We start from the raw sequence: 21,833 nt of genomic DNA, 5'->3' as shown, positions 1-21,833 counted from the left end.
AAATTTCATTAAACCCTAAATACTTCATTAGCATGTCACACTTCTGCACAACAAATAACAAGCATTAATATCAGCATTTTTACACTATTCAATATTCGATTTTTGTTTTCATGTAATAAGTTACACATGAAAGATATTTACACCAGTTTTCGAGGAAATATGAGAAATAATAAACTTTAATTATTAAGTGCAATAACAACCAAATCTTATGATTAAGTGGAGTCGGCAAACTTTAATTATTAAATATTTAAGAAAATTAATTTTAAATTACTAACTTTGCCTGGTCATTACTAGGCATAATTATTTTTTATATCTATAAATATTAATTCCCTTTATGATATGAAAAAATAATTCTATTCCCAACTATCACAATACAATTGAAAAGTCTGAAGATCGTCAAATGAGGGCACCAACTAATTTACTTGGTAAGACCTTGAAAATTATCTCTAAAGTTTTGAGTTTAAAACTCGCGTTTACCAAATATGAAGACTATAATAGTAATTTTTTCATAAATTAAAAAAAAATCCCAACGATTTCAAGGTCAACAAACGAACCCAGTAAAATATGGATTGCATGGCATAAGCTCGAATAATTGAGCACGAAGGATCAAATAACAGAGTTGAGTATCATGAAGGATTATTGTTAAACAGTGAAATCCTAATTATTCAGGTCAAAAAGAAAAAAGAAAAAAAGTTGAGAAATCCTCCCAATACAGTAGCAAATTATTGGGAAAATAGAGTTCACGCTTTTTTTTAATAATAAAAAAAGCATTCTCCTAATATTACATCAAAATAGGTAGGTCTGAAGACGTAACAAGGGCACTGCTAAATATAGATGCTTCTGATAACAGCTCCCTGATAATTCTCAGCTGAGGTTCAAGAGCCTCTACTACATGCTGCATGCTTTCATAATGGAATTTCAATTCCATGCCTAGACGGAAACCCGATCAACTGTTGTCTACAGATGAAAACAGCTTTATGTTTTAAGAGGAGCCTTCTTTTCTCTGTCAGATATTCGAGCTGGGCCAGTCGTGTGCGATTTAAACCGGCCTCTCCCCCCTTCTTCCTTTTCCTGAATGACGAGAAAAGTTGATATCAGTCTATTATCTGGATATGAATTGACCACGTTCAAGCAAGATGGGCATGTTCATATGTCAGCATTGCAGGTTGAATAAAGTGGTAAAGTGATTGTTGGAATGGCAGGGACTGACAATATGAGAGTCCCTGTTAAGTAAAATATGGCCACACAAACCTTCTTCTTGACTATTTGAACTACGTCCTCATCTTGAAGAATGTGTTGAAGACCACAGTGCTGTGGATAATGCCGAGCACTGATTCCCCAAACAAGCACATATTTCACATCTTTGATTAAGCTTCGATGTATATGATTACAGAAATCTTCCACTGTACATCCTCCTCTATCCTAATAGAAAGATGAAGCAGGACATGAGTTCCTACTGCGATGCTATTCGTAAACTCAGAATACAAAAATAATAATAAAAAAAAATAAAAAACAACTTACAGTAGAGAGGACCACAGGATCAGTAAAATCCGGCTGTTGACCTTGAGGTTTTGTGTACACTCTTACAAGACCCATTTCCTCCCACATCCTAGCTAATAATCTATCTAAATTAAGCTGCAAACAGAAAATATGGAAAGAAAACCACAGTTTTAGCAAAGAAATGGAACAGTTTGCATGATTCACCATATAAGTTGAGTGAACATGTAGTTGCTGGGTTAGGCTAGCCAGGAAAACAAGAAGAAAATTGTGGTCAAAACCAGAATTTGAACCTGCCTTTAAGTTACAGCTTATGACAACCGAATTTGGTTGGCGGGCAAGTCTGTCAACATCATCAATGCCTATAACATCAATCTTGTTATAAACATATACGCACTTCATGTATTTCCTGTTCCCTTCAATGACATCAATAAAGTCATCCACAGTAGCATCCTCACGGAATAGCACCTAAAAGCAAACAAAGAGTGAGACTATGAATGAAAAACAGCATTTAGATACGCTTCAACTACATATTTTGAAAATTTCACAATTGTCGCAAGGTCACAGATACAAATCTTATATCCTAGAAAATTCAACTGTAAAAGAACGTAATCTCGTTTAATATCCTAAATGACTTGAAAACTGTTAGAGATGTGCAAGACAAAACACAGTGATATTATCATATTAGAAGTGGTGGATGCAATACAATGATCACAGGAAGGAACATAGTGAAATAATCCATGTTTGCTTCGCATGCTAGAATCCTTGTATTATATGAGGGAAACAAGAAAGAGTTTTTTTAGGAAAAAAAAAGGTTCTTGAACATCCACATCAGTTTCTTTATAATATCTCTCAAATGGGATAAACCATCCACATTATTAAATTTAAACCATCATTTTTCACTATACACTACATCAGCTATCCTAATATTTCCATTATCTTTATTTTTTATTGTTTTCTTCTCTCTCCCACTTATTTTATTATTTTTTTCTCTCTCCCTGTGTAATATCTATTTTTTATTACCCAATCTATTGTCTATTTCCCTTTATTTTTTTCTCTCCCAAATTAAATGATATTTTAATGTTTAGGCAATGAATTTCATTCCCTAAATTTATAGAAGTACTATTCACAAAATCTAAATTTAGAGAATGGATAGGGTAGTTCATGCAAAAGTTTTTTTTACAAAAATATAAAATTTAAAATAAATTCTGTATTTAGGAAAGTTGATGGGGATGCTCTTATAAACAGTCATTTGTTTGTATCTTAGATGCTACCATAATCAGGAATTGAAATATTGTGTCGAGTCGGTCGAAACATTTCGTTCCACTCACCGACCGACATCAACACGACCCGACCCAATCCAGCGGCAGCTGGGGAGGTGTCGCGTGACCCCCTCGGGCGCCATAGGAGGGTCATGACCCACCCGGTCGTCGCAGAATGGTCGTGCACCAATGGCTAGACAAGTAGTGCAACCCCAACGGCAGCGGCAGAGGAGTCACGCGACCCCAATAGCCACGGGGAGGGGTCGCGTGACCCCTACAGCCGCGACACTAGAGTCGCGCTGGGATTTTTTCATTAAAATGTAGATTTTTTTAATTAAAACTAAACTTTAGGTTAATTATCTCAATCAACTCCTAGCTATGATATGGACAATCTAAAGAGACTTAATTAAACCCTAATAAAATTATCTAATTAATTATATATTTTATTTATTTTAATTCTAAAAATATGTAATAAATTATTTATTTATTTATTTCTTAGCTATGTTATTATTTTTTTAATGAATCCCCTAACTTAAATAGACTACCAAATATATTTACTAAAATCCTAAGTGAATCATCCCATTCAAATATATAAAAATTTATTTAAAATTCTAATAAAATTTTATATATTCCTAAAACCCTCCGTAGGACCTTGGTGCTGCAACAACCTCCGCGGTTCACCACAGCTGCAATTTTTTTTTGGGGTTTAGTTATTTTTTTTTATAAATAAACTTTTATTGATAATAATATTATTAATAGTTATAAAATATAAAAAAAATGATTTCAAAATATTTAAATAATTTTAAATTTAAATCAATATTTTATAAAATAATTTATTTTTTTAAAAAAAATTAAAATTAAATAAAATTTAAAATAATCTAAAAAAATAAAAATATAATTCTTAAACATTTCAAATAAATTTTTTAAAATTAAAATTTACAAATACATTATAAAAATAATTTAATATTTTCAAATAATTTTATAATTATTTTTAGTCTTTCAAATGATTTTATAATTTTAAATTTAGTTTTAAATTTTAAGAATCACTTATGTTTAAATATTTTAATAAAAATTTAATAGGCATTATCTTATGAGAAAATATTTAAATATAATTCAATATCTCAAAATATAAAATATGGTTAACAATCAAGTATTAATAAAATTAATATACATTTATATCTAAATTTTTTTAAAAAAAATACCGAACTATATCAGTATGGCACGATACGATACCAAAACCGTATCGTCTGCACGGATCGAAATTTTAAACCTTGGTTATAATAACTAAATAATTTAATGTGGCAACATATGTTTATGGAATGAAACTCCATGAATACACTAATGACCACATAAGATTTATGAAGGCCAAAATTGTCCTAACTAGTACACTGCAAATCATGTCCATGTTAATATTGATTTAATTCAATCAAGTTAAAAGAGACATCCTATACATTGATTAGATGAACATGTAATTCTTTATACGGACAACCTAGGTTGGTCAACATGAATCACTATATATTATGTATTGAAATGTATCGTTTAGATTCATATGCAAAATAAAATAAGTAAAACTATGAATTGGTTAGAAGTAATCTTTTTTATACTTAGGTTCATGAATTTTTATACGGTCATGAGTCAGATATACTTTCTTACTGTTGATACTGTAAATCCGTTCATGCACAAGTCTAAGATGTGCTATTAGGCATCAACGTTAAGAATTTTATAGTTCATTAAAGAATCTTTAGGAAAACACTTATTTATAACTTCAAAATAAGTATGGATATCTAAATATGGAGACATTCTCTGATGCTGGGGTCAAACGACATGGAAATATTTTCTAGTAACATGAAAAACAAGAAAACAAAGAGTTGCAGCTTGAGCTAGTGCAGAAGTAGAATATAGAGCGACAGCACCCAACTTGCAAGACAATTCCAATTAAGCCTCTACTTCATGAACTTAATCTTACAAGCATTCAACCAATAGATATGGGCACAAGATCATGACCAATCTGCCTCTGGCTTCTCAAGGAAGTTGTGAGCTTGACTTCCTGCAAAGTTTCCAGCAGATTCCCCACTCACATCGTGACATCTCAGCCACCATGTTGTCTCCTCAACCCTAAACAAAGGTACTCTGCTGCCCGAAGGCAAGCTCCCAACCCCTGCAAACCCAAACCATAGCAGTCCCCTCACTAAGATTTCTCGCTGCTGAATCCTTCCGATGTTGAGATTTCCCTCAATGCCCTTTTCTATTCAGTAGAGCCTTCCCTTGAGTCTTCTCCCTGTGTGATTCTTCGCTGTTGGCGACTTCTATGGAGCTAGGTTGTGGGTATCGAGCCAAACCGAGCTCATTTTGTCACCATCAAAGGAGGTAGCCGGAAAACCCTCCTTGATTGCACTTAGACCAGTGAGCTTTTTCCCTTTCCAATTTCATGTTTGGATTCTGACTTCATAGTCATAAACTTACTACTTAACCTGGGCAGCAGGCGTTCTCAGCCAGCAATAGTTGTCTTTGGTTTGTTCTGAGTAGATTGGAGAGATATGTCTATTGGGGAAACGTTCATGCCTCTTATCTCAATTTGACGGCATGCTGATGAATGTTTTTTCTGCTTGTCTTTGTGGGTATTCAAATCCTATCTTTATGGTTGATTTGTTATTTTAGGGCAGCAGCGTATTTGCCTCTTTTATAGTCCGTTTGTTACAAAGGGTGAATCAAACCCTTTTAATGAGTCATGTGAATGTTGCTATCTCGTTGGCATGATTCAAGTATTTTTTTTCTGTCACATGAGCAATTAAATTGTACTAGTGTGAGAGTAACCCGAAGGGGAGCCTTGGCGCAACGGTAAAGTTGTTGCTTTATGACCAAAAGGTCACGGGTTCGAATCCTGAAAACAACCTCTTGTAAAAAGTAGGATAAGGCTACGTACAATAGATCATTCCTCGGAACCCCGCATAGCGGGAGCTTCATGCATCGGGCTACCTTTTTTTTTTTTTTAGAGTGTGAGAGTAACCCAGCTGTAAGTTGAAGTGATTCATATAGAAGGTTAGAATTAGAGTATTAGTCACTTCTTTTATTAATTGTTGATTTCATGTTTTGGTGCATGATATGTGTTTCTTATGATGTATCCATGTAGATCCACTAGTTCGATCACTAGTTTGAGGAGTTTAGAGTTTTTTAAGGTGAGCCCATAACAATATAACTCCTTTTTTAGGTGGGTGTTCTTGCATGTGCATGACTAAAATATGTTATGATATGAGATAGTAAAGATATTGTTTGCAAAAGGAGGAAAGTTAAATGCGATGTTTAATGATGCAATAGAGTAAATGATAAATTTTATGGGGCTAAACTAAGAATAAAAATCCAATTTTATTTCTTGTTTCATTTGATCTTATCATGTTTGGGACGCTACACATGCGGGTAATACACATGGGGTTCCAATTATCTCAGAAAATTTTTGGCACTGGTGAAGATGCATTTTCAAGGGCTGATGATGTCAAAAGGATGTGGAACTACATAAAAGAAAACAATCTGCAGGTATATTGATGAACTTGGAAGGAAATTGGGTTTTATCCCAACTTTTATCTTGATCTGAGGTCAAGGCTCTCCTGTTCAAATGGAAATACCAATCTGGGGTCCAGTTTCCAGAATCCAGACCAAAAAATAAAAGTAACTTCAGTTCAGTTTGAAAGATTCGATATAGAGTTGGAGTTTGGTTTGATTTTCTGCTCCAATTAGAAGCAAATAGGAGAACCAAAGCAGTAGTTTTTTGTATGATTTTAGCTTGTAGGCAAAGCATGCTTTGAAATTCAGTATACTGGAAAAGTTTTAAATAAAATACAGTAGATATTCTGTAAAGTAAAAATTATGCGGATAAAATTATGGAAGTTGAGTGAATTGAAGATAAATTATTATGAAGTTATTCACTAGTGTTCACTGGAACACCAGATTTACATTGCTACGCCATGTGTAACCTTTATTTTTGTTAACTACTAAAATAGCAAGATAGAAACATATCCTCAGTGAAAAACAACATGATTTCAAGAATGCAGATAGAAGAGAAAATGGAGCACAACTTCAGAAATCTGAGTCTAAAGGGTAACAAGATACAGCATACAATATTCCATAAACTTTCATATAAAATATAAGGAAAAAAGAATTATGAGAAATCACTTGCTCAAAGAATAAGATTATATTAAGGGGAATACCTCTGCATTGTGTATTTTGTACTCGTGCAGAATTTGATAGCAAAGCTTCTCATCAACATGAGTTAAAGCACATGTACTATTGAAGGAAATGCCACCAGTCTTTTTCTTTTTGAAATATATCTTTAAAAGAAAGAAAGTCACATCAGATTTCAAATTTTTCTTGAAATGAGGATTCTCAAGTGTTCCATTATAAAGTGAATTGACAATTAAAATTGAAAAATCAAGAACAAAAACAGAGATATCTACACTCCTGGAGAAACAAAAAAGGGCTTATCTCAGCCAAGAAATCATGAGGCAATCTTATTTTACTTTGGCTAACAGCATGATGCATGCAATTAACAGAAGTCATGGCATGTCATTTTAATAGAAAACATGGCATGTTTCCCGGGAATTTCACAAATGAACCATTCTAAAACAGTTTAATTTCAAGTCGAACTAGCAACCAAAAACCATGATGTTATCTAAAATTTTATAGCATGGTTTGCTACTGTTCAAATGAATGAACATGATGGCACTGACAGTTGAAAAAAAAAAAGGAGAATCAAACCCCAAATGACTGATTGAAAACCAATTTATGTTAACATGTATGGCAGTAATAGTTGATAATGAAAATGCAGCTGGCATCTGAAGCAATACACAAGCTTGCAATCGTAAATTCCCAAATGTACGTCAAAATGTTGGAAGAATAAATTATTGGGGAAAATGCCAAGCAAAAACAATAGTACCTGAGGTGGCCTCTTGTTTAATCTTAGGCCAACAGCTTCCAGTTCTTTTGTTAATATTTGCCTATGTCCCTCACTCTGAAATTATCAAAAACAGAATGCACAACTACTAAACATTTGTTTCATGGATTCCCAGTTATGATCAAGATCTAAGAAACTAATGAAGTAAACTCGTTTATGTATATCACAAATATGCACAAAAAAATTGTAGAAAATCACTATCTGAAAATTGCATTTGACTACTATTGTTCAAAAATTTCCACAACCTTCAAAGATATGCATAAATATAAGTGAACTGTAAATTGGACAGGTAGATTATCCTGGTCTCAGAAACTGCCCAACATCTCAAGGTGGTCTTTAAAGCATATGCAATAGGTACACCATTGAGTCACCATTATGTATGTAAATGTATATGGAGGCTCTTATGTGTTCCATATAAAAACAACACAAATTGTATCTGAAATAATGCATAACATCATGTGTCACGAATATGTTTTCATCTACCGCAGTAGTATCATACCATACAAATAAACCAAATAACCATATAAAAATTATATTATGATTTATTAATTAAATTAGTCATTTTAAGAAATTCATTTAACATACAACATAAGATCAAGATTTAAACAGCAATGACCTGGTATGATACTATACAGACCAAAAGGGCATTGAAATAACAAACAGCCCAAAGTAAAACATAAACTTACTTTTGAAGCATCAAGGACCATCAACACAATGTCAGAGGACTTGGAAACAGCAATAACCTGGAGACAAAGAAGACCAAGTTAGAAGAAAGTTACCTTTTCTATATAGAAATAGCATCTCAGTTTACTGCTTGAGAAAATCAAGTATAAAGGAGCAACCAAGACCAAGAAAATGGCAGTTGATCTCCTCCCTCTCTTACATAGAAACCAATTGTGTAAATATATGGTAGGAAAACTTAAGATGGTTCGTGGATTCATAAAAACATTCTACGGTTTGTTTCAGTTACTATCCTAGAAATAGCATGCCAATCAGCAAGATTTACAGTTGCCATTATGTAATTGGAGCATTCCATGCTTTCTTAATAAGGGCAGCCAGGTGCATGAAGCTCTCGTCAGTGCGAGGTCCCGGAAAAGGGTCAAATCATATTGGGTCAATTGTACGGCAGCCTTACCTTGCATTTTTGCGAGAGGTTGTTCCCGCGACTTGAGCCCGTAACCTCAAGGTCACATGGGAGCAACTTTCCTGTTGTGCAAAGTTCCCCTTCATTCCATTCTTTCTTAGTGAGATACTAATTTATGGAAAGGCAAATAATTGGCACTAAGGCATTCTATAACGAATATCATAGTGTTCTATTGTGCTAGAAGAATATGGTCAAATCCAAATGCCATGAGATGGGGATCCTTGATGAAATTTTGAACTATCTTACACTCTAACAGGATTAATCAGTGGAAAATCATTTTGCAGTTTCACATGCTAGGTGAAAGTGAAAAGCCTTTATTGTAAGAAGGCTAGATAACAAGATGGAAAGTACTTCCACGAAGATTAGAACAATGCTTATGGAAGATGTTAGGTTTAAAACTACTTATCACCATGTGTTAGCTAACTAATTTACTTTTATACTAATGGGAAAAGACAAAAGTAATATGACTATTAGTCAAAAGACAAAACAGATTTATATAGTACCCAGCTTTCTTGTCTTTTAATACATAGTTCATTACATAACACAATACTTTGAAATAACTGGAACCATCACCAACCACAGATCACTCTTGTCTTTCGACGGAAACCAAAGTCAACAGCAAACCCAAGAGTACATATCAGACTTCAAAATCTCCTCAGGAAAAATTGGAAAGGCTAGCCCTACTTGTAAGTTTTAACAAAAGGGAGGGAGAAAAAAATAAGGAATGAATGCAAATGGTAGACAATTAGAATTGACATTAAGAGAAAGAGTAGCTAGACCTGCCTCCCACGTCCCTTGCCTTCTGAAGCCCCTTCAATGATTCCTGGAAGATCTAGAAGTTGGATTTTGGTATCATTGTAGTGAATAATTCCTGGTATGCAAGTGAGAGTTGTGAACTCATAGGATGCAGCTTCTGAATGTGTTCCAGTCAACATTGTTAGAATTGTAGACTTCCCTACACTGCCAGATTTCAAAGCATAACTAATTAGAAATCAAAATAAGTTACTCATAGTAAAATGTCCAGTAAATAATTTGTATTAAAAAATAATCAAACGTTTGTTGATTATGTGCAAAGTGTGAAATGTTGTATGGACTTTTAAAATCCAACACAAAGTAATTTGGACCAAAACGAGTTCACTATCAAATTTAAACGAATAACTAACTAGCAATCAAAATAGCTTACCGTAGTAAAGTGACCTTTCAATAAATTGCATTAGAAAATTTACAGCAGCAAGAGTTTGTTATAAAAATCCAACACAAAGTAAATTGGATCAAAAATGAGTCCAGAAATGGCATTCCACAGTTTGTCAGTTTGGTGTATATCAGCCAGGTACATAAACTGCCAGTATTGGCATTATTGAGATTTTAATGTCCATTCACCACTTTCAAGTTTTGCAATTACCAAGGACATTTAAGCTTTACTAACATTTAAGTTTCTACCTAATCTTCTCATTAATATTTTGAAATTAATTATTAATTAAAACTAAATCTAATTTGATTGCGGTGTATTTTGAGTTTTGGTTTAATACGGAGTCAATTGGAACACTAATGGGGGAGTCTAAGTGGAGTGCATTTGGGCTTGAATTTCTTTTGAATAGGGCTCCATTTTTCTGTTTGGACTAAATCAAGGTTGACCGACATGTAAATTTGACCCAGTCTGAGCAAATGATGATTTAATTGTTAAACTAGGAGTTTCCCATTAAGATGAGAGGTTGAGGTGCTGACCCATTTCCCTATCTTGCTCATGAGATCTTTCCCTTGACGAAGCCCTCTCATTGGTCTGAGACCCTCCATCTCATCCTTCCTTCTCTTAATCTCTTCCTCGCATAAGAATACTTCTTTTCTCCTCTTGTGAGCCTCTTCTCATCCCTAAGGACCTAGCGACCAACTTGGTGATGGCAAGCATTGAAAAACTGTGATAATGATGAGATTCTCCTCTTCAAATTAAGGTGAAACTCCTTTCTCTCTCCTTTATGGACTTTAAAGGTCTAGGGTACACCTACAGCTTTTCAAGATAGGATTTTCTAGGTCTAACCACCTTTGCTTGGGTGCCTTTGATCCTTTTAGGGCATTGGCTATTGAGGAGAATTTCGGGGTTTACTCCAGGCATAGATGAAATTCATCTTTGTGGTAAGGACTTTATAGCTGCAATAATTAGTTTATGGATTAGAAACCATGTTTTGATGTAGCAATGACTTTGTCTTTTAGATTTGGAGTTTAGAAGGGTTCAAGAGTTGGTCTTAGGGGTCAATAGCGTTATTTTGGAAGTACATCACAAAGGTGGGTGTTGTGTCTACTCGGATTCTTTTTACAATATCCTAGTGCATGAATAAATTGTTGCAACTCTTAGGTTTGAATAATTATGTTGTCTTATATCTTGAAAAGGGATTAAAAAAAGTCACTACATTAAGAGTTACAATTTAATTATTTAAAATTAATAGTTACACAATTTTATTCATGCACAAGATATTGTAAAAAGAATCCAAGTAGAAGAAGCACTCACCTTAGTGACGTGCCTCAAAAATAGCAATATTAGTCCCTAAGATCAACTCTTGAACAATACTAAAGCCCAAATCTACAAGAAAAGGTCATTGCTAATATCAAAATTTCTAAACCATGTATTACTTATTGCAGCAGTAAAGTCCTTACCACAAGGACGATTGAGTGTCAGCACTTGGAGGAAACCGCTGAAATCTCCCCAATTACTGCTGACCTAAAAGGACCAAAGGTCACCCAAACAAACAACATAGGAATTGAGACCTATAACATCCTATCTTCCTATCTTTGAGAAGAAAAACCCATTAGTATAACCTAGACCTTTAAAATTGATAAAGAAGGGAAGAGAAAGTAGTTTCACCTTGATTTGACGAGGAGAATCTCTTCATTGTCATTGTTCCTCTATGCTCGCTGCCTTCAAAAGAACTGCCAGCTCATTAGGGATGAGAAGGCTTGCAAGAGAAGAGCTTTTGTGTGAGGTAGAGGAGAGATTGAGAGGGGTGGGTGCCACCAAGGAGAGGGTTTCAGCCAAGGGAAAGGTTGCACAAGCAGGATAAGAAGGCAGCTGGCACAACTACTCATCATCTGAATGGAAAACGCTAACTTAAAAATTAAACAAAGTTTCTTCCTTGGACTGGACCAAATTTGTATTTGGTTCAACCCTTGCTCTAATCCAAACGCGGCTAAATGGAGGCCAAATCAAACACCCACATGCAGCTACCCCACACACACACACACAACACACAACTAAACCAATTTAATGCCCCAAATAAGTCAATTATACTAACATGAACTATGTTCATCTTTTATTAATAATTAATTTCCAAAAGATGAAGATAATATCCAACAAATGGATGCAGTGTACATACCTTGGCAAATAGAATATTTTAAACAAATAAGGTTTGTGATTTCCCATGCACCAATAAGAACACTGATGTATTAGAAAGTGAAAAAGCATGAAAGTAGTGTATAACTCATTGAAAAGAATCTCAAAATAATAGAACTTTATTTGCCTCTCTCACATAGTATTCATCCAAGATGGAGAATAAGTCCTTGCAAAACTTGTATACATACAGGAAAAAAAAAACTTAGTTCTCATGCTCACCAAAAGGGACCAAGTTAAGGCACTTGGAGGAGCCATTGAGTAACTACTTTATTTGTTCAGTTAGCACTCTCATACTAACAACAGACAGAAAGCTGTAATCTTCCAATTAAATCACATGAATTGTTGAGCTCTATACAAATGGCACAGTTACCAATAAAAATATAGACATAAGTTGAAACTTAAAAGAGAGAAAAATAGTAAACCTTGGGAAACCAATCAAAGCAACACGACCATGGCCAAATTTTGTTACTTCAAAGCCCTCTCCAGCTCCACTAGAACCCTGATTGCAAATACAATTATGGCTGCAAAAAATCATAAATAGACGAACAAAAGGGAGAGGAAATTTGATGAATTAATCATATGGTCTTGTAAATAGATCCATTCTTATTTCTTTAAGATCAAGTTCCCAAGTCCTTTTGAGCTACATGTATCTTTGCAACCAGATTCATGCTCAAAAGGGCACTTGAGATTAGGGGAAATTATTTTGGGACACCTAGAAAGCCCTTTCTACCCATAGATGATATTATTAAGGGATAAAAAAAATTATATGCAGACCCCTATATTTTGCACATTACTAATGGGCCCCCAATCAACACATACAACCCCCGCTTTCCCAAGTTCCTCGAATATATTGTAGAAATTCAACTTATTACAAATATATTCAACTATAGACTCTCTTAATGATTTGGTCAACAGATCTAATCATCAGAACTAAAGAAATGATGATCCCCTTGGATAACACTTTCTTTTTAATGAAGTAGCAAGCAATCTCTATATGTTTTATCCTCTCATTAAACACGACATTCAACATTCAAGGTTATCTGCATTACAACTTGATTGTCAGCTTCATTAGCCCTAAGGGATGCATCCTAACTTCATTTAAGTCCGAGCATTTAAAGTTATTATACCTTTAGATGAGGAAAATTAGATCTTTTTAGCTTGGCGGAGTTGGACCTTACTATGTTTACATGACTTCTCAACATTATGGAACTAACAGTAGTACCTCATTAGTGATGCTTCTCTCTACTTCCAAAGAAATTAGGATGTTCTTCAGCCAATGTACTCACGTGAGTACCTCATTAGTGATGCTTCTCTCTACTTCCAAAGAAATTAGGATGTTCTTCGGCCAATGTACTCATGTGAGTAAATTATCACCCACATACATTAGATATATTTTTAATTTAAGATGGCAACTCAATACAAGGATACTTGGTTGTTCTTTGAGGCAAGTAGGACAAACTGATCATATTTAATCATATTTCCACAAATCCCAAAAGTTTGAATCACCAACATGAAGAATTTCAATTGACGAAACTCATGTGTGATCTGATGATTCTAATAACACAGGTCACTTAAAGTTACTTATCAATGCAATTGTACCATTGAGTTTTATTGTGGCACTACCTCTTTCATTCGAAACTATGGCTTATACTACTAGACACGACCGTGAATAAGGATGAGGGCGTGGGATCCTCCATACATGTATGTGTCCACTGTGGTTGCATCAACCATCTATCAAAATGTTGTTAGAATAAGCTATGACAACCACCCACCATGCAAACTACTACATATGCCACCGTGACCTCTTCATTTTTCAAGTTTACTCAGAAATATCCACAAAAGTGATTATCAACTAACAATTAAAGACTTTACTCTAAAACACTTCTAGTTCCTCAAACTATAACTACTTCCACTTTTGATTCTACTTGCATGAAAATTTTAAGATTTCATGGGATGCATCTTTATATATATGACAAGTAAACATGAATTATTTGCTACCCTCATTGTATCTACTGTACCACATATTTCTATTCTTAATCATTCTCACATACCGATCAAAAGCCAAGGTTATTTACCTACCTCATCACTAAGCTTTGACAAAATTTAAAATTATGTGTAACTTTTTATCCTACTCAATTGTGTCTATGTAGGTCATGAATCCAGGATGGAGTATTCTACTTGGATGAATTTAATTCTCCACTAGTCAGTAGCGTTCTTTCTCATCACAAGGATAACCCCATGCTAGTGACATTGTCACCCTAGTTATAAAGGGTAGACCAGTGCATGAAGCTCCCGCCAATGCAGGGTTTGGGGAAGGGTCGAACTACATTGGGTCTCCTGTACGCAACCTTACCTTACATTTTATAGAGGCTATTTCTGCGACTCAAACTCGTGACCTCAAGGTCACATGGTGGCAACTTTACATTGGGTCTATTGTCATCCTAATCATCTTTTGAAAATTAGAGACTCCGGTAATATCCCACCAAGGTTTAAATCTAAAACCGCGCTATGGTTTCAATCCCCTACCATCACAAGACATATCAAGTGTTAAGTGTTGATGTCGGAAGTGTGCCAAACATCATAATAGAAGGAAAAGGTAGAAGGAGAGGAGGAATAACGTGCTTCATTTTGGGACAATGAGGCGAAGGAAGATGAGGTAGCAGAAGATTCACAAAAGTCACACTAAGGGTTTTGTCATTGTGTCTCTCTTGTCATATCACTCATGTTGCATCGTTGTGTGGAAGAGTTGTAGAGTTTGAACTTTGTTTTGTTTTTCTTGTGGAAGACTTGCAAAGGGTTCCGAATGTTAAGGCAAGGTCTCTAAGGGCGCACAAATGACTCATAGAGTGCAACTTCACTTTTTGCCCATACAAGAAGGTTAGTTCGAAGTTCATGGTATCAAGCTATTTCATGTGTTCGCGGATAAAATGAAATGTTTTGCTCGTGTTGACCAACATGGAATAAAATCGTGAACCATGTATTCCGCCCTCACTCACTAAGCTCCAATGTGAGGTATTCTAGTTTAGTAAACATTATTGTGCATCATTTTCATCTAGTACTTATAAACGTATCTCTTTTTTATCATACTTCACTTTGACATATGGATTCTAAATCTTGTACATGATAACAATGGATTGCATCATTTTGTATTTTTTGTTACTGATTGCACATGTATGGACATGGATTTACTAGTTTAAAGCTTGTCTTGAGGTTCTTGATGTATTAAAAAAAACAGACATATTTTTCCCACTTTTGTTGAAATTTTATGCATTGACAATGCTTATCTTTACCTAATCACGTTGCTTTTCTTTATCATGAACTTTTTTGTTAGGTATACTTTATTTGTGTTTTAGTACTATGACAAATTCTACCTAATAGCTTCTCGTTATATCTTTCTTGGTTACTCTTGCACCAAAAGGTCTACATGTGCTGTGATATATAGTTCGTTGCCCTTATGCCTCTACTAATGTCATGTTTTTAAAACCACACCATATTTCTTGGATTGTTCTCAATACCTTTTGAAGTTGTACCACTTCCGCCACCAGTTGCATTATCTTTCAACTAAAACCATCCATCAGTTCTCCACTATAATCATATCACCAATGTATTAAGATATCTTCACATTCGCAACCTCCACCATTAACATCATCAACAAATTCAGAGATTGAATCCTTGTCCATTAGACATTCACTTACCTATTGCTCTCGAGAAAGGTAAATGAATTACGACTACACATCTCATTGCAAATTTTTTTACCTTCAAAAACTTGAGCTTAACTTTTTACTAGTGTATGATGTTGTTGTCGTCTATGAAAAACTAAAGATTCTTAAGACACATCATAAAGCTCTTGAATATCCACATTGAAAACAAACTATAGACAAGGAGTTCATCACAAGGAACGTACGAACTTACACATCATCTCGTAGGTTTACACCCTATATCTTATTAGTGTTGTCAAGCGGGCCAACCCGTGGCGAGGCGAGCAGACCTGCTAAAAACTCGTCGGCGGGGCGGGGCGGGGCGGGGCGGGGCGAGGTGGAGCGGGACGGGGAGGCCCGCCATCTCAGCGGGTTAGGAAATCTCCAACCCAACCTAACCCAAGGCAGGTTGTGGGTTAGACTAGTCAGTCCATGAGTCCGTCAAAAAGTAAAAAAAACAAAAATATATATAGAAAAGATTGAAAATTTTAAATTTGGATTGTAGACTAGGCAAGTCAAACGAACAAACCCATTGAATTTTTCACTTTAGTTTAAAATTTTAGAAAAAAAAATTCTCAACCCGCGGTGTAACCCAAGCACACCACGGGCCAAGACCCACTTTAAAATGGGTTGATAAAATCTCAACTCAATCTGCTTAGATTATTTGACAGAGTGAGCTAACCCGACGAGCTCAACTTAAATTGGCAACTCTATATCTTATTGATGAGTATTCACAATTTATATCTTCCAAACCATTAAATTGATTTTTATATAGTAAAATTAAATAAAGGAGACTTATAATGTAGACTACTTTGACACATTCTCACATGTTGCAAATCCTAGTCTATATAATTCCTAACCTCACAATAAATAAGAGTTTGCAAATATTTCAATCATAAAAAATGTACTTTTTGTATGGCCAAATCTCTCAAGTTCATATGCAACAAGGTTATTATGCTTAGAGGAAGACTAAACTATGTGGATTTAATAAAGCAATTTATGATCATAAATAAAGTCCTAAAATTTTGACCAAAAAAAACATAAACTCCTAAATTCTTTTTTGAAAACTTCTTTTAGAAATTTACTCAAATTGGCCTCAAGTGTATGAAAGCAAATCAAACAATCTTTGTATGTGGGTACTACTATTATCCTAACTTTGGCATGTGTTGATGATAGTATTATAACAAGAAATGATGTGCAAGGTATGATAATGATAAAAAAAAATATTTTGAAGCCAAGTTTGTCATTAAAGATTTGGAAAGACTATGCTACTTTCTTAGAGTAGAAGTTACTTATAACTTTCAAGTAACATCCTCATCTCAAGAAAATATGTGATGACTCTTTTCCAAGAAGTTGATATGTGTGGATGCAAACTTACAAAGACAACAATTATACTGGATTATAATTTATGGTCAGCAGATGGTGACTTCGAGATTTCTCTCCTTGAAAGCTAGTAGGACTCGTCTATCTCATAATACCAGACCAGATATATCAATTCTAGTTGATCTTGTAAGTCGGTTCATGCAGAGGTTCAAAGTGTTAGTAGGTAGTGTTAAGGAACTACCAATATACTAAAGGGTCTTTGAGAAAATGTTTAAAAAGCATAGGCGTCTAAATTTAAATGCCTTTTATGATGTAAATAATGTTATCTAGTTTAGGATTCTTGAAAAATATGGTAGCACATTCTATGTTGAAGCAAATTAGAGAGTATTCCACCAATGCACAAAACACATTAAAGTGGGCAGTGACTTCATTACGGATATTAAGGATGTAGTGATGTCTAAGAAAATTAGCACGCAATGCATTTCTTCCGTAGAACAAAATTAATGACATCTTTACCAAGCCTCTTACTACTACTCGTTTTGCACATGAACAACTTAACTCGTTTTGCTCCAGGTTAAGGGGGAGTGTCGACACATATACAAACGACTTAACTGTTATATTTACCTACTCAAGTTTCCTAGTTCTTCAATTAGTTAGTTATTCTGAATTGTATAAATACATACATTGTAATCCTATTTCAATAATAAGAATACAATGTTTTAGCTAATTTTTGTTGATTCTTCCCAGACAGGGTGCAATTGACATTTGGGTGACAAATTATGGCCTATACAAAATTTGTTAAGAGACTTTAGACGAAGCTAATTACTTAGACATTGAAATCCTATTACAGTGTAGACATATCAACATCAAAAAAAATTACAGTATTTTAATCTGGATCAGATACAAATGAACATGAATCTAAGCATTCAGCATCCCATTCTATAACAATAGTGAGTAATGGGGCATTGGCATAGGAGTGTTGTCAGGTAGCTAACATGGGCATGGAGAGAAAATATAAGAAGTCAGGGACTCAGGGTATCAGAGTAATGTTTGGAAAATATACAAACCTTTGGAGGCTCTAAAAGTTGTGTTCTTAATTTTGCTAGTTTTGCCTTCAGTTGTCCAAGATGATATTCTACAGAGATGACAACACAATTAAACAGAAGCATAACTAATTACACAATTAATAAATTCAAACCATAGTGCAGTAGTACAATATTTGGTTAAAACAGATACATCTTCCTACAGCACAATTAAACAATATTAACTCAAAGAACAAAGCATAGATCAAGAACGATGACTATTTCGAGACATTGCAGACAAAAAGAATTGCATCCTTTCCTAGATAAAGAGATGGATCAAGGATTGACCAATTCACTCATATGCTAATCAGAAAATGTGATATTTAGTATCCAAACATACAGACCGCCAGATTCATGCAGACTCCTTGAGGAATGCAAACACATAACTTGTAGCAAAAAAAAAAAGGTCATTACACTCACCCCAGATGCCCCTTACAGGTCATCCCCAGGTTATGTGAAGAGAGATAAATCACGGGATTAACTTATAGCGAGTGGCCAAGTTGGCTGGGGGTGTAGGAGAGGTTTTTTTCCCCCAAGGACATGTGCCCGCCAGGAATTGATCCCTTCTCTCATTGTAGCAAGTCTGTCATCCTCTAGCCAATTGGACATCTAGTGGGGACCAAATTTCATGATATGCAGGGAAGTGGAGGATACCAAATTTCATGTTAAAAAAGCATATGTGAATCGAAGAAACAAGTGACCAAGTATACTATGTTAAGTTAATGTATTAGAATGAAGAACAGTGAAAGAAAAATAAAATCAAAGAAGATTTTTATGTAATAGAAGACACTGGTTGAATCAAAATAATGCAGGGCAGATACAAGGCTGAAGCATCTAAAGTCTAAAGGTACATAATATCAGCAACCGTTTCTAAAGAGGCACTGAATGAATCCAAATAAAGTGGTTATGAGTAATGCAAATCAGAATATAAAATAATGTGTGTCAATCCAATAGATAAAATGATTGTGAGAATACAAAAGAAATAATGTATTTTAATCATAAGCCTACACTGATGCATCTTCTTTAGCATGATCTGATTTATATAGAATGAACATCACAAGCACAAGCACTGAAAGCAAACCTGTAGCCTTATTTTTCTGAGTTCGGGCCATCTCAGCCTCAATCTCCTTAATCCTCTCAAGAATACCCATCTCTATAGAATATCAAATAAACCTGCTAGAAAAGGAAATATCATTGATATTAACAGGGAATATGCATATAATGCATCCAATGTGATGATATTAAAAGAAACAATTAAAGGATTGATCCTCTCTCTCTTTCTCAGACACATAACTAAAGAATCACAGAAATGATCATTCCAAAGAATTATTATGCCTTAAATGACAGCTTGTTTCATTCAATTCATCATGAAAATAAAGGTGTGTAAGTTTGAATGTCTCCAACGGTCTCTAACTGCTCTACAATATCAGGTAGATCCTGTCTACTGGGGAAAAATGAAAATAGAAATGCAAAAAAAAAGTAAAATTGAGAAGAGGTAGAAAGGTCCTTAAGAATAAAAAAAATTTAGGCTCAAAATTTAGGAAATGAACCATTTGAACAAAAGAATGTCACTAGCAACAAATAAAGGCATGGCACCAGCCTTGGTTGTTTTTATTAGACTTATCAGAAATGCTAAGGTAACTATTATCAAGCTTCTAGAGCATTGAGCGTCTTAATGGTGAAGATTTGAGTACTTACAACAATAAACTAATAAGATTGACAATGAGGATAGGTTCCTGCTATAATCAAGAGCTACTCCACTGGAAAAATTCAGGAAACAAGCCCATTTAAACTATTTTCTGAGAAATTAGAGCCAGAGCCACAAAACAATAGTTATACATAGATGACAGGAGATTCCAAAATCAACAATGACTTCCAAAGCCCTGACCAATTGAGCAAGCTAACACCTTCAACTAATTTAAATTATTGAACTCTCAATGATGGAATATACAAATCCCAATTTTTTGTACATGACAATGCAGCAGCTGGCCACAGTAGTAGTGCTCAGAAGTCAGAATGATAGAGAAGTTGGCATAATTTAATGACATGATATTAATCTTAGCTCTGCTATATCCGATTCTCCAACATATGCAAATCACGTAGCTTCATCTCTAGTTCACTACATGACACATGACATTCTCTTACAGAGAAAATTGGTCCACTTCGAGAAAGGATCATCTGCCCAGGTGATAGCCACCCAACTATTCGCTACATCTGAACAAATTGATAATTATTGATATCCAATCAGAAATAAATAAATACATTTATGTTACAAGATGCACTCTTACAAGGGTAGCACAAAAAAGTTGAAGCTTCATTTTCTCCTAATTAACAGGTTCCACAATTCGACATAAAACAAAAGGCATGGACCGAATTTTAGAATCACAACACCAAGATCAAAAACTATCCTGTGAATTCCACGACATGTTGTTCCAGAATTTGACAGGATGCCCATCAGATGGGCACATCGGCTCAAAATGGAAATGGCAGAAGATGACAAGAAAAATTACATACCAAAGGCAAAAAGAAAAGGAGATGAAAGAAGACAACAAACCCTAGAAGGAGATCGCCGGATGTGTAGGCGGAGGCCGAGCGTAGCGAGGAATCAACAGATGGATGTTGACCGCTGCCGCCCCGAACCGCCTCTCAAGTGGAAACTTGGAAACGTAGGGAACCGAAGGGTAATCTCTTTTAAAAGTCTGCAGACTGATGCACATGTGTCGAGCACCCGCTGCACTTCGGGCCCTTCGTGTTGTGTGCAATCACAGTACGAGTACACATTCGGGTGGTGATCACTGCGGGTCAGAAATGGTTTTATTTTATTATTTTATTATTATTTTTTATTTAGGTGGCAGCAGGAATTAAGCCTTTAGTTAATCCTCCGCAATACATCTAACTGAATTTCGAATTCTAGGACTAACCATGATATTCTGTTGCCGGTAATCGGTCTGAAATTATTTTACATGGTAAAAAATAATTTGTTCTCCTAGTGTTTACATTAATCTATTTTAGATTAATATGAAAAAAATAAATTATTAGTGACTATTAACGTAGATGATTAAGACATAGAGAAAAGTATATTCAAATGTTAAATTTCGATCTTAAAATTTCGTATAATAATGTCTTATGTTTTAACTATCGTATCATTGAAAGGAGACGGACTGAAATTGTTGTATGAATAGAAGACCGGTGATAGGAAGCTGAGTTTATTTTTAAATAATCAAATTCAATTTTATGGTGATTGAATTTTCGATACTTTTGAGATTAAGTTGGTGAGAGAAATGTGGAGTCGGATTGTCCTCAAATTAATCGGTTAGGACAAATTGAATTCCCGATTAGAAAAATTCGTTTTAGAAACTTCAATTTTTTATACTCACGTGATAAAAACAAATAAATAAATCATTTTCATAAAGGCTTTTTGCTAAATTTTTAAACACTTTACTCAAGTTTATTCTTACAAGTCTAAAAATAATGTGCTAAAATATTTTTTTGGGTCTCAA

The 21,833-nt window shown here is 34.6% G+C and overlaps 1 protein-coding gene across 4 annotated transcripts; it reads right to left on the bottom strand.

Annotated features, from left to right (window-relative positions):
- Positions 1-558: 558 nt before the first annotated feature.
- Positions 559-21,016, bottom strand: LOC121989436 (developmentally-regulated G-protein 2-like). Of its 4 annotated transcripts, none has more exons than XM_042543496.1 (12): positions 20,888-21,016; positions 19,415-19,506; positions 18,319-18,386; positions 12,653-12,729; positions 9,628-9,808; positions 8,391-8,447; positions 7,687-7,761; positions 6,962-7,081; positions 1,795-1,965; positions 1,522-1,635; positions 1,252-1,422; positions 559-1,071 (listed from the first exon to the last, which is right to left on the bottom strand). In XM_042543496.1, exons 2-12 carry the CDS (start codon positions 19,482-19,484, stop codon positions 976-978), a joined length of 1,200 nt encoding a protein of 399 aa, XP_042399430.1. In that variant the 5' UTR covers positions 19,485-19,506; positions 20,888-21,016; the 3' UTR covers positions 559-975. The 4 variants fall into 4 exon arrangements, with proteins under 4 accessions (XP_042399430.1, XP_042399431.1, XP_042399433.1 ...); XM_042543497.1 differs by having other exon boundaries at positions 19,415-19,509; positions 20,888-20,980; XM_042543498.1 differs by lacking the exon at positions 559-1,071 and having other exon boundaries at positions 1,251-1,417.
- Between the last annotated feature and the right edge of the window lie 817 nt (positions 21,017-21,833).

This window comes from Zingiber officinale, chromosome 6B (genome assembly GCF_018446385.1).
Source record: "Zingiber officinale cultivar Zhangliang chromosome 6B, Zo_v1.1, whole genome shotgun sequence".
Taxonomy (NCBI): Eukaryota; Viridiplantae; Streptophyta; class Magnoliopsida; order Zingiberales; family Zingiberaceae; genus Zingiber; species Zingiber officinale.
Note: the sequence above shows the minus strand (reverse complement) of the source record. Positions and strands in the feature narration are given on the sequence as shown.